Here is a 14,644-nt window from a genome sequence, read left to right on the forward strand (position 1 = left end):
TGTGCTAAATCTAAGGAGCTTGGTTTTAGGCTATAGGAGATGAAAAGTTATTGAAGGATTTCAAGCCAGAGAAATTATGGTTTGTATTTTTTCAGGAGAGGGCACTTTGGCTAACTACCATGTTGACCTTGGGGCAGCTGTTTGGATGATAGAATCATTTTCTGAAAGGAAAAGGACCAAGGAGTATAAAATACTGTGTAGTTTGTCTTTCCATAACATCCCCAATTGCCTCTCTCTTTTATGAAATCTGTCTTTCTTCATTTTATTTTTATGGCCCTCTTAACCTTATCACAAGACTAGAGTAATTCAAAAGAACAGTGGTTAATGTTCAATATCTATATAGGTACACAGATATGTCTTCATTCTTTCAGTATAGAAACTGGTATGATGCCCAGTACATAATAGGTATTCAATAGAAGTCTATTGACATGAAAGGAAATGTTTATTGACATGAAATACTGAAGGAAGCGATGCCAACTCAGTTCTCTTTTTTGGTCATCATTACTCTGCTCCCCTTCAGTGTTCTTTAGGTTTAGATAATTTCAACGCCAGCTGTTTCTTAAACATGCAAGAGTCCAATCATTGTGTACTAGTACTAATGATCATTGCTAAGACTGTACATTTTAAATAGTTCAGATTCACAATTTGCATTTCTTTATCAGCACTCTCAGCTTCCGTGGATAGCTTACCATAGTGGAGAGCCTTGAAGCCAGTAAATAAGACTTTCCACTTGCCAGCATGTAAACTAACTTACATTACAGAAATATCTGTTGTAGCAGAAGAGATTAATGTTAATTTGCTTTACTATATAAAGATAATATATACCCATTATTGAGAATTTACATAATATGGAAAAGTATAAAGAAGAAAGTAAAAATCCCTTGACTACCAGTAAATACTACTGTCATTTGTGTGCCTGTTGTTTCTCACCTAACCTCTTTTAATGATGATGATGATGATGATGATGATGATGAGTGTGTGTATAAAATTTTACATGAGTTCATATTTTACTTAGAGTTTTACAACTTCTTTTCAGAACAGAATGTCAAATAATATAGTTATACAGTATCCTTTTCAGTGATTGCAAATTATTTCACTGTATGCTTATTGTAGTTTATTTCATTTTTTTTATGGACATTTAGGCTGTGTTCAGTTTTTCACTGTTATAAATAGTAGTGTATAGGGCAGGGAGGTTATAGTTCAATGGTAGAGTGTATGCTTAGCGTGTATGAGGTCCTGGGTTCAATCCCCAGTATCTCCATTTAAATAAAATAACTGACGAAATAAATTAACTAAAAACCTTAATTACCTCCACCCCCCAAATAAAAACAAAATTAAAAAAAAGTAGTGGTGTACTGAAAATCCTTGATCGTATCTTTGTGCCCTGAAAGTGGTATCTCTGCGTCAGAGGTGTGGGTTCATGTCACGTTTGCCGCATTACACTCAAGAAAGGTTGTATCCATTTACATTCCCGGGAAAGCATGAGAAATTCTATGCTCCCACACTGGGTAGTTTTAGTTTTCTCAATCTTTGCTGGTCTCATGGGTTAAAAAGGTGATATTTTGTTTTTATTTGTGTCTGTTTTATTATTAGAGTGGTTTTTATATCTTTATATACTATCCACATTTTGCTTTCAATGAAGTGCCTTGCATGTATTTTAGTCACTTTTCTCTCAGAACATTTGTCTTTTTTCTTATAATAATGGTATAATTTTATAATAATGGTATAATTTTCTTATAATAATGGTATAATTGCAATTTTTAATATCATGCTGATTATCCTATAAGCTTATTTATGAGATGCTTTGATTTTCATGAAGTCAGATCCATCAATCTTTTTTCTTCCATGTTTTCTGGGTTTTGTAAAATGTTCAAAAATGCTTCTTTCCACTCCTAAAAAACTGTTTGCCTTTATTTTCTATTGTTTCTTTTATGTTTTTATTTTTATCTTTCACATTTAATCTTTAAATTATAATGAGTAAAATAAATATCCACCTTTGGGTTTTTTTTTCCTTCCTCCAAACTGTGGCTAGTTATTTAGCATCATTTGTTATTTCAGTCCCCTCCCCATCAATGCGACTGTCTCTATCATTTATGAAATTTCTTTGTGTCCTTGGGTTTATTTCTGGGTTTACTATCATCTTAGTTACTTCTGCAAAACAAATTACCCCCAAACTCATTGACTTTAAATGTTTATTCTCTCTCACAATTTTCATGGGTCAGATATTTGGGAGCAGCTCAATTCATGATTCTAGTTCATGGTCTCTCTTAAGGTTGATGTTAAAATTTCAACTGGAGCCACAGTCATCTGAAGGTTTAACTGAAGTGGGAGGATCTGCCCTCACACTCATGTCTGGTTAGGGGGTGCTGGCTCTTAGGGGCAGGGAGGCCTCAATTGCTCTCTACCTGGGCTTCAGCCAGGGCTGGCTGTCCTCAGGACATGGTGCTGGCTTGCCTGGAAGTAGTGATCCAGGACAGAGAGGCAGGAAGAAGCTATCTTTCTTGACTAGCCTCAGAAGTCACATAGCATCACTTAGGCCACATTCTGTTTGCTAGAAGCAAACCACTAAGTCCAGCCTACCCTTAAGAAGATGGGAATTAGTCTCCTCATTTTTAAGGGAGGCCTGCCAAGGAATTTGCAGGAATATTTTTAAACCACCACAGCTCCCTTGATTTTTCCATTCATATATTAGACTACTTCTGCACTAATATCACACCTTTAAAAAATGTTTTTTCTTTTGATGGGAGGCAGTAATTAGGTTTTTATTTATTTATCTATTATTATTTTTTAAAATGTAGGTACTGAGGATCGAACCCATGCATGTTAGGCATGTCTACCACTGAGCTATACCCTCCCCACAATAACACACCTTTTAATACATTGGTTAATTTAGAGTCTTACATCAAACTGATGGAATGTTTCATAATACTCTGGTCAGCTGTATTTGACAGCCATTGACTCTTACTGGTCAAGTATCTAAAAATAGATACACAAAATAACATTGATAATAATGTGGTGACATTTTAAGTTGCTTTATTTTCCCAACTTCTGCCACTGCTATGGAATTACATAGTGGGGATCACTATATTTCATTGCAGATGCCTGCTTATAGCATTAAACAATTTTCTTTACCCTATTTCATATTTCTATGAGTAAATTCTAAATGCTTTGATTGGCAGACACATTGTAACTTCAGGGCATTGCATGTTAATGAAATTTCACAGTTATCTTAAACAGAATCTTCCGCTATACCAGCAAGTAGGCAAAAATCAAAATAAGGTGTTTATGTGTGGGGAGCAATCTAAATCTCTCCGCTCCACATGCTGTCATGTTCCCAGGGGCTCATTATGATCCCTGGACTTTCTGTGCAGCAGACACCTGAGTTCAGAGAGTGCTGTGTTCCATCTGCTTTAGTCTCCAGGCTGTACAGGAGAAGCCTCTTTGACCTCTCTCTCAGCTGCCTTTTTTTTTTTTTTTTTTTTTCAAAAAAAATGTTGCCAGCATGACCTTTGTTGCCATTTTAGCAATATGTGCCTGAGTGTGGGCTTGCACTTAGGAGTTTAAAGGACCACATCCATTCACTCCAAAGGCCTTGATTGCTGTTACTTTCACTTTAAATAGTACAAATCTTGTCATCTGGCGTGTGTCCTTATCCAGTCCTGAGTCTGCACTGCCACTGTTTGAGCTCCCTGTGGACCTGCAGCTGCTATAGATGGGCCTTGGGCAGCCTTCCAAAACTTCCGAACACAGTTGGGACAGGTTTTATTTTTGACAGACTAATCAGAGCCTTAGTGTGCTTTCCTGCTGGGGGTGCCTGTGTTTCCAATTTTTGAATTTATCATTCCCTGAATAGTAGTATCAGTCCCTGGATGGAACATAAGTTTGCTGGCTACATTGTATTTCCCAGTCTCACTTTTTGTGACCTTACCTTCCCAGCTCTGCCGCTTTAGGGTCTGGTGGCCTCGGCTGTTTTGAGAAACCTTCCTCCTTCCTCCTCCCAATCCTGCTCAAAGGAAAAGCCACGTTTTTGCTCTTATATTTGGATGTAAATTTGAGTTGATGTCCGGTTAAAGGAAACAACATATTTGAGGCATGAGGGGTGGGGGTCAGGATAGGATTTTCATGAGACACTAAAGGCATGTTCTTTTAAAAATTTGCCTATTCCACTTACTGTCCAATCCATTAGAGACTCTTGTACCATTTACAAATCGGGCAGAAGTAGAGGAGTTGTGAAAAGTAGCTAGGGAAAAGGAGCATGATTACTATTAGACAGTAGGCCTGAACTGGAGTAGCAAGATAGGTCAGGGCAGCTGTGCTCCAGGAACTATGTGTCACGTGGCATTTCTGGGGCCATTTCCCATCACCCATGTTATTGCCTGATGCCCCCTTTCTAACATTCTTCTTTGTTTTGCTCCCTTCTCTTTATTTAGGTTCTCAGTGTTATCATCTTTTTCTTATTTCCCCTGTCTCACTTCTATTTCTGAGCTTTGATTTTTGAAGGGTTTGGAGATTTTGTTTTTGAGAAGGATGCTTTTTCTGTTTACAGGCTCTCAATTTTTTTAAAAGCCAGTTTCGCTCACAGTCTAAATGCTGCATAATGCAGTATTTTCTTTTTAGCTATTCAGCAAGTATTCTGATACTGAAAATATGTTCTTTTGCTAATTCAAAATATTACTGCTTCAGCAATAAATAGGCTTACGGTGAAACAGTGCAAGGTCCTCTAATTGCTTTGTCTGGATTGTGGAGAAGTACCTAGTCTATTTCATTTACACATGTATTTAAGTTGCCACATTGTTAGCTTAATGTCCACATTGCCTTTAGCTTCTACTTAATGACAGCAGTTAATGCTTTTCTATTAAATTGGAAAAAAATATAGTGTGCAATATTGAAATCTAAATTTTGTGGTTATTTGAGTTTAAATCTTACCAAGCTTCTCCTTGCTAATGGTTATCATTTAATAGGATTTTTCTCATTCTGTAAAAAGCTATTCACTGTCCTGTTAATTTTTATGGTAAACAATTTTTGCAGAATTTATGGCACCTTAATAACTGAAATTTGAGATTGGGCCTTAGTTGTAAATGCAGTCGAATGGTGTCTATATGAAGTTAAAGGATAAGGATAATCTATAGGATTAGGGGTGGCCTGCTCTTAGAGAGGCCTGCTGTTGTGATGTGGATTTTGTTTTCTATGGTTTCCAGAAATATTGGAGTCCTGTAGATTTCCATATCGCTAAGAAACAAAACAAAGCAAAATAAAGAATAAGTATTACATACAGTCTTATTCCTTACTTCTCTTAATGTATCTCCTGTTCTCTGGTCTGGACAGCATTCTCACTATCTCGAATACGCCATTTGTACCTTAACTCTCACAATCACATTTTCCTCTTGTCTGAGAAATTTACCAAATTTACCGAATTTCCTCTTGTCTGAGAAATTTATCCTTCTTTAATTTTCAACAATTTAATAAAAAATTTTAAACATATAGAAAAGTCATAAGAATTTTGTAGTGAGCATTCTTAAATCCATCACTTTCATTCTAATTCATTTTTTTTCTTTTCAGCTTTTCTCATGAATCTTTTGCAATTCCAGTTCTTACCTTTCTTTCTTTCTTTTTTTTTTTTTTAACCAATGACTCTTAAATAATTTATTCCTGTGGTTCAATTTTGTAACTAAGTCATATTTTTCTTTTATTCTGCTTAGACAAATTCTTAGAACACCAAGACAATGCTGGTGTTGGCACTTCATAATATTGTTAATTGGCCAATATCAGGAAATGTGATAGTCCTTAACTCATCAAGTCTTAGAATAAGATTAGGCTCAAAGCAGAAAAAAACTCTCTCTTTGGTTATTAGGTGTCCCATTATTTAGAAGATGGGCTTTTTCAGTTTTATTATATGTAATGGATGTCCTTAAGTCTGTTGTCCTTTTTTTTTTTTATTTGTTATTGCTAGTCCTCTTCTTTAGACATGGTTAATGCTTTTATCTGAAGAAATACCTTTTATTTGATGATCTAGCCATTGTTCTCTAATAAATTACACATAGTATATTCAGATGCTAGTTTTACTGGTGGGTTTTTTTTTTCATACAAATGCTTACTTAGAAAACCCCACACATATGAATATTTTGAATCTCCAAAACACCCCGCAAAATTTCTCACATGAAAAAATTGTGGCTCAGGAAGATGGAATAATTTGTCCAAAGTCACATCACTGAATCATGATTTGACCTGAAGTCTGTTGAATTCAGGGCCCATCAGCTTTCCACTGAGTCTCCCTCTTTGTTGACGCTGCCTCTGCAGAGCACCCTTGGCCTCACCTTTGACACAGGGAGTGCTCCTCTTCCACTGAGGCAGAGGGAGAGTTGGGCATAAATGCATGAGGTTTGCAAACTGAAGGAGTTCTTCCCCAAAACTCAGGCGGCCTTTAAGAATTTGCATATTCTAGTTGATTTCTGGTAGTGTTTTCTATCTACACCAGTTGTAGTTGAACATGCCCTTGGAATTCATTTGCTTTTAAATATTTCTGACTTAAAATTGAATAAATCCATTTTAACCTCTCTTCTTTAACTATCCAGATGCTCATCACTCTACCAATAGAGAATTATAATTATCTCTGTCAAAGAAGCAGTTTTAGTTCAAGATAGAGGACCCTTACCTTCATCAGTCTACCGATGTAAACTTTTAAAATTAGGTATCTTTACCAGAACATGATTCACTTTATGTCTAACCCTATTACATTTCTCCCTTTTATTATTTTTGGCTAGTCTTTCTTCATTTTTTATTTATTCTTGCCATCTTGTCTTTGCTGATAATTTTTGAGTGAGAACTGTTAAGTCACACAAGTTAAAAAAAATTTGATGCTGGAGTTCACATTCTAAAGATTACGAATGATCTATTTTTATAATGTATTGTTTATTTCTAATCTGAAGGAGAAGGATGGTTCTGAAAATTTTGTTTTTGGATTGGTATCCATTGATTCCTTTCCCAGATCTGCTTCCAGTGGAATCAAAATTGTTCTAGTTCATCAGTTGTTATTTTCCCCTTGATTCAGTTCAAATGTATCCTAATGCCTCCTGCCTCCTAGTGCACATTGTTAGGCTCTGTTTGCAGAGTGAGGTTATTGGGACCAGGAGCTCCTGGAGAGATCCATGGAGGAGGGTAGCCCGATCATGTGTGGTTATGTACTCATTTCTTGTGATCTTGTCATAAGTCCTTTGGGAAGGAGCCGTGACTGACTGTGCCTTTTTACCTTTGGTATCTCAGCATAGTGGCTAGCACAGACTGGGCACTTCATGGAGAATGCATGGAAATGCAAGCTCTGTGTGGCCAAGGACCATGCCTGCCTGGTTCTGAATTATGTACCCCTTAGCACAGTTACATAATAGGTGACCAATAAATATATGTTGACTGAGTCAGGAATTGGGTGACAGATTTACTTGGATCACTGCTTTTATATTCTCTGATATTCATAGTTTGAAATATAGTTTGAGTTTATAAGTAAAATCTTGATTTGGTTATCCAAATGTGCAGGCTGATTTTTATGACTGAAAGGTTACATTTTATATAAGATACTACTTTGTAATTTATTATTTTCCTCTTACCTTCAAACCTCCCACACAATTTTAAAATAGTTTTTATAATTAGGATGGCTTAAGGTGTATTTATTCGCCTGGTTGCTACGGATGAGTGATCAGTGAGTTTGTATAAGCTAAAATCTATGCAAGTTTAGGAATTATTTTAGATAAATTCATGCATGATCAAACCATAACAAGTTGTGAGAGGAAAGAAGGGCATTTAGGGTGCAGGTCATTATGTGGTTGAAGTCAGTATCATCAAAAAACTCACTCGCAGGTGCTGTATATTGAGTGGCAAATATGATTTCAACTGGATCTGAAAGCTTATTTAAAAGTATTCTCAGTTTATGTACTTCAGCAATGAACCAGGTGTGCCTACTACTTAAGCAATAATTTTCTCAGGAGCAATTTTTGAACCTAAATGACTTGTGTGGTTGCTAGAAGAATGAGATTACTGATAAAAATTATTCCCTTTTTGCTGGGGATGATTTTAGTAGCACATTATTATTGATTAAAGGAAATTTTCTCAGAGAAAGCGGACACTAGGTGCTTCTTAGTATGGTAGTTTTAAACATTTCAGGTGTGAACAAAAGACCAGATCATCCCAATGATTCTTTATATGAAAGAAAATATGAAAGAAAATTAATATTAACAAAATGTAAATGCCATAGAACTTTAAACATCTTATTTGATATGACTTGACATAGAAATGTAATGTTCATTTCTTCATTTATGTATGGCTTTGGTATTTTAATGATAGTTAGGAGCTTCTAAAAGTGTTTTATTATCATGAGGCAGAGGTGTCTTTCACAATTTAGGTAGGTTAGGATTGTACTGAGAGTTTTCTTCTGAGCCTCTGAAAATAGTGAGTACTTCTTTGCAAGGTGACTTTTATTTTTCCCCTTGGCTTGGGGCAGAATCTGTACACCTTCTGATTGTCACACTTCCCACATGCTCTTTGAGAATCTCTCAGTAGAAGAATACTTGTCCTGACTTGTACAGGAGACGGCAGCAGTGCCCTGGTCAGCAATAGGCTTGTGAAAGTGACAAGTAAAAGGATAATGGCTTTCAGGTCTTTACCTGTATTTACAGTGTTCTTTTAATAACTTGCACTAATTCCAGCTTCCTCTCTGCTTCCCATTCTAGCTAGTTTAATAAAAGTGAAGTCTTTTTTCCTTTCAGCACTTAAAGTCTCAAATCTGAAAGGCAACGTCATGTCCCTTTTTAGTCAGTAATAACCTAAGGGATTTCGTTATTTTAATATCTGCCCAAGTCCTGGAGAAACAATTGAAAAATGTATAGGAATATAGAATGTCGGCCCTAGAAAGGATCTTAGAAATTGAATCCAACCTCTTTCTTGTTGCAGATGAGGAAACTGAGGCCCAGAAGTGATTTGATCAAAGAGAAGCAGCTAGTTATAGACAGAGAGAGAATGACACCTCAAGGCCCCTGACTCTCATCACCATGCTCCTTCCTGGGGGCCACAGTGACTGAATGGAGGAACAATATATATTGGAAACAAGTTGAGGCTCAAAATTCTGAGAATCTGAATTTAATGCAACTTACATTAATTCCCCCCCCCTTAATTTACATTATAATCATGCATGCTGCCTTATAACTGGGAGCACTGTGACACCATCCTATTTGAAACCTTTCCTACTTTCTATCCTGCTGGTATCCCTGGTTATTTAGTGAAGGTCCTTGTATGCAGGGCACAAAAAATAGCAAAGAGGTCACTTACTATATTTTCATTCTGTCATGGGTTTGCTACTTTTATTCTAAGAGCTACAGATGTATTGAAGCATGTTTTTCTATTTGTATTTGTCCTATCCTTTCTTTTTCTTTCTTTTCTTTTTTTTTTTTTGAGTCTAAATCCTTTGGTTGTCTAAGCCTGTTTGACTTGATCATTAAAATATATTTAAGCAAGTGTAGGTTTGTGTGTTTAAAGCCAGTTTATTAATAACTTAAAATAGTCACGTGGTCAGGTTGGTTGTAATATGAATTGTCAGCATTTTTTTCTTGTTTGAACTGAAGTGCTTACTATGGGTGAGTAGAAAGGTAGCAATCTAAGGCTCTTCAAACTCTCAAGATATTTTCAAAAGCATGTAATATTCTGTCATAGCCTGCATTGGCTACATGAAAGAATTGCAGCCAGTGATAATATATTGATTGGTGCACAAATATTCTACTTGGAGCAGCAGAGAGACTGCACTGAGAAAATGTGGTTTGTTTACTGTGATGGGAAAGCGACCAAGACTAGCTTTACCCCATAGTATCTATATGTTAAAGTGAGTTCTTGGGACCATCTTTCTTTTTTAATATCTACTTTCACAATGTCTAGAATTAACTATTCTTAGCATTTTGATAAGCTTGCCTTTTTCTGTCTTTATCTATACTTTAATAATTATTCAAGTGACGTGGGTGTTTATTAAGTGATTAAAATTGTATTATAAATAATACTCTATTTTAAATACTTTTATGTGCATACATTTATATAGAAAATATATTGTTTAGGGAGAGTTTTTAAGTGATATTATACTGTATATTTAGCTATCTTTATGTCCTCTGCCCTTAGCATTGGTGTTTAGCAGTCGATAAATAAATATTTGCTGAATTAAAAATTTTAAATTAGCATAATAAAGTTTGTATATACTCCATCCAAATTGAACTTTTAGTTTTGTAAATACTCATGTTTTATTTTGCTCCCGGACCTTCATACATGCTGCTTCTTTTGCCTGAAGTGTCCAGGTCTCACTTCAAATGCCATTTCCTTTACAAGACCTTCCCTTATCAATTTCTGGTGGATAGACTCCCTTGCTCCATGTTCCCATGCCCTAGGGACATTGGCCCTTTTTAATGCTCATTTCCATTGCAAATATTTGTGTAAGAGCAGTCTTCCCTGGCATATTATAACTCCTTGAGAGCAAGGACCATGTCTGCTTTTTACTCCTGTATCCCTAGCACCCTACTATGGCCTTGTACTTAGTAGGATTGAATAGAAGTTTGCAGAATTAAATTATGTACGTGGTAAATCTATTTTTAGGTTTTTTTTTTTAAGGAATCTCCATACTGTTTTCCATAGTGGCTGCACAAAATTACATTCCCACCAACAGTGTAGGAGGGTTCCCTCTTCTCACTCCTGGGCATATATCCAGAGAAAACCCTAATTTGAAAAGATGCATGCATCCCCATGTTCATAGCAGCACTATTTACAATAGCCAAGATATGGAAACAACCTAAATGTCCTTTGACAGATGATTGGATAAAGAAGTTGTGGTATATATACACATTGAAATACTACTCAGCCATAAAAAAGAAATAATGCCATTTGCAACAACATGGATGGACCTAGAGACTATCATACTGAATGAAGTAAGTCAGACAGACAAATACAAATATCATGTGTTATTACTGATATGTGTAATGTAAAAAAAGACACAAATGAACTTATTTATAAAGCGCAAATAAACTTATTTATACTTGTTTATGAGTATCACAGACATAGAAAACAAACTTATGGTTACCAAAGGGGAAAGGTGAGGGGAGGGATAAATTAGGAGTTTGGGATTAACAAATACAAACTACTATATACAAAATAGGTAACAAGGTACTACTGTATAGCACAGGGGGCCATATTCAATAGCTTATAATAATCTATAATGAGAAAGAATATATGTATGTATAACTGAATCACTTTGCTGTACACCAGAAACTAACACAGCATAGTAAATGAACTATACTTCAATAAAAAAAAATTCTTGAGCATGTTTTTAGCACTTTGAAATGTAATCCAAGGAAATGACAAAATAACAGTGCTTTGATAGGTCACACCTAGCTCTTGACACTTTCTTCTCTTATCTCTTCTCTTCCTCACCTTTGCCCATCCATTTCCAATCCTGTCAGTTTAACCTCCAAAGTATGTATGTTGAGTCTGCCCATTTTGGTCCATCTCCACCACCACCACCCTAATCCATCTTACCATCATCTCTTATCCTGAACCACTGGAATAGTCTGGTCTCCCTATATCTATCTAGTCCTACTCAAGAAGTAGAACAGACTGAAATTATAGTCTATTATATAGTATAACTAAGTATTGTTGTGAGAATCTTTTCAATTCTTATTTGCTGTAATGTGAGTGTGTCTGTGTGTATGTATGTGTGCGTATGAGTGAGTACTCAGTTGCTATAAAATGTAATTCTTAATGTAGGGCATGGTCAAAAAAGATTGGAAGTCATTGTCCACATTAATAACTCTGGAGAATTCTTTTGCTCTGTCAGGGTTAGAAGACTGTGTGTTCCTCATTACCATGTGACCCTGCTTGTAATGTGTCTTTAAAAGGAGAAATTCCTTCAAAATAAAGTGTGAAGTGGAGACATGGGTCCCCTAACTACAACAATTTACGTGTTGTATAGGTAGTAACACATTTCTCCACATTTCTCTTGCTTCTCATTTCAGGATTAAGTTATATAGTTCACTGGATAAAATCTTCAGAAATGAGTATCTGGACAGAATTTGACTATAGTTTTTTTTTCTTTTCTTTTTACTATTTACTTATTTTCTCCCTCCCTCTCCCTCTTTTTCTTCATGACTATATTTCTTAATTTTTTTCCTTCCTTTCTTATGTTTCTTTTCTATTTTTGGCTTTTCATGTCAAACTTAGTCCTGTGGTGAAACTTAGCAGGAAGAGAGGCTGAGGGAGGCTGGGAAGTCATGTTGCCCAGCTAAGCTTCCGTTATTGCAGAAGAGAACAGATATCAGGGGTTTAAGGAGCATCTCCACCATAATAGTCAACAACAAGAAAGAATTTATTTTTAGAATGCTTATTTTTTTTTCTAACTTACCGCTTTGTGAGGAGAGATTTTCCATTGAAGTTATCAAGTAGACTTGAGATACAGAAAATAATTAACCTGAGTTAATGTATTTGCCTTTGGGATTTTAAGTCAAATTTATTCCAGTGGTTACAGGGGTGAGTGTGTTATATATTGAGATGAGGTTGCTTTTTCTTAACTCTTTTTTTTTTTTTTTTTTACCTTTTTTGAGGCTAATATTGTATTTGTTTTCTTTGTGTTTTTAGGTATGGCACACTCTCAAGGCTGGGTGAAAAGGTACCTCAAGGCCTTTTGTAAAGGCTTCTTTGTGGCAGTGCCTGTGGCAGTGACCTTCCTGGATCGGGTTGCCTGCGTGGCAAGAGTAGAAGGAGCATCAATGCAGGTGAAGGCTAATACGACTTCATTCTTTAGAGCACACGCTTCCTTGTTTCTCAAACACTAGAACTGAGATTTCTGTACATTATCTCTCTGCTGGGAACTGAAAGTTTTTAAACGGCTTTGAACTGAAATTTAACTATACTAAATTTCTTTAATAGGTCTTCTAATGCAGTTACATTATAATCAGAACAGAGGTGAATAAAAATAATTCTCAAATGGTTCTTTATATCTATAGTTTTTTTTTAAGAATTATAAATGGAGATTCTAAAGAAATTTTACTAAATGATGCCATTTTTGTGAATATGGCCTGACTGTTTAAGATTTTTAAGTTATCCATATTTGAATCCATACTTAAATATCCTTTTAAAATTGAATTATTAGTACAGTTGCAGGGTGGATTTGGGTCAAATATAGCTACTCTATTGATATATATATATATATATATATATATATATATATATACACATACATGCAGATGTGTACATACATGCACTCATATACACACACACTTCTGATAGATAAAAAAAATCGAGAACATTGATCTCTGATCTTCCAGCATGTTCTTTAGGCATGTTGCTGATTGAAAAGGTTGAAATGCAATTTATATTGAAAGAACTTTGGAGTGGAGATTTCCAAAAATTATATGCAAATAATCTTCTGGAATAACTTTGAGGAAGCTTTATGCTAAAATTGGTGTCTAGAACCTAGCTGTTTAAATAAGTTTATTCAATTAAGAAGAATTTGCATTTTTGTAATATGACTTTTTTCTTTTTTTACTTGAATTAGGATTTAGTTATTAAAATTAGTTGATTTAGTTAATTAGTTGACTTATAATATTGTGTTAGTTTCAGGTATACAGTGAAGTGATTCTGTTATAACGTATTTTTTTTAGATTATTTTCCATTATAGTTTATTACAAAATATTGAATATAGTTCCCTATGCTATGCAATAGGTCCTTGTTGCTTATCTATTTTATATATAATAGTTTGTATCTATTAATCTCATACTCATAATTTATCCCTCCATCCTTCCCTTTTCCCTTTGGTAACCACAAGTTTATTTTCTATGTCTTTGAGTCTACTTCTGTTTTGTATATAAATTGATTTGTATTATTTTTTAGATTCTATATGTAAGTGATATCATAACATGTTTTTCTTTCTTTGTCTGGCTTACGATGATATGACTTAGTATGATATTCTGTAGGTCCATCCATGTTGCTGCAAATGACAATATATTTTTTTTATGGCTGAGTAATATTCTTCTTAAACCAATTGTCTCTTGATGAGTATTTGGGTTTTTTCCATGTCTTGGCTTTTGTATATAGTGCTGCTATGAACATTGGTGTGCATATATCTTTTTGAATTAGAATTTTCATCTTTTCTGGATATATGCCCAGGAATTTGTAATATGATCTGTTTTCTTTTGTTATTAGCATGTATTAAGTTCATACATTGTGCTGAGTAGGTGCATAAAACAAATACATAAAATGAATGTATAAGCTTCTAAGAGCTTAAAATTATACAGAGTAACCTGTTTACTTTTGTTTTTTAATTTAGAATTTGTTAAGAGAGTAGACATCAGTTTTGAGGAGTTAGAATGAATTTGCTTTTTAAAATTGTAATTATTGTACTGAAAAATTATGTCTCTTCCTGAGTTTTGGGGTCTGTGAGATCCTTAGAGTGTGTGTTCTTTGGGTGAAGCCGAGGTTCTGAATCAGGGCTGTCTGAATATTTACATCTGCTTCCACCATTTGAGAACGGTCAGGGCCTTCTTGGGGAGGGGCTTCTAGCTCAACCCTGTCTCTCAGGTACCCTCTGGAGTGAGTCACCAGCCCCAGACAAACTGGTCATTTACTTTGAATACAA

The 14,644-nt window shown here is 35.2% G+C and overlaps 1 protein-coding gene across 12 annotated transcripts in view; it reads left to right on the plus strand.

Annotated features, from left to right (window-relative positions):
* The window catches only part of IMMP2L (inner mitochondrial membrane peptidase subunit 2), a 1,220,903-nt gene that overhangs the window by 20,741 nt on the left and 1,185,518 nt on the right, over nt 1–14,644 (plus strand). For all 12 annotated transcript variants that reach the window (XM_032483681.1, XM_032483675.1, XM_032483685.1 and 9 more), the window contains one exon: nt 12,646–12,782. In XM_032483681.1, coding sequence (XP_032339572.1) covers nt 12,648–12,782 — 135 coding nt within the window. In that variant the 5' untranslated portion in view covers nt 12,646–12,647. The remainder of the gene's footprint in view (nt 1–12,645; nt 12,783–14,644) is intronic.

This window comes from Camelus ferus, chromosome 7 (genome assembly GCF_009834535.1).
Source record: "Camelus ferus isolate YT-003-E chromosome 7, BCGSAC_Cfer_1.0, whole genome shotgun sequence".
NCBI lineage: Eukaryota > Metazoa > Chordata > Mammalia > Artiodactyla > Camelidae > Camelus > Camelus ferus.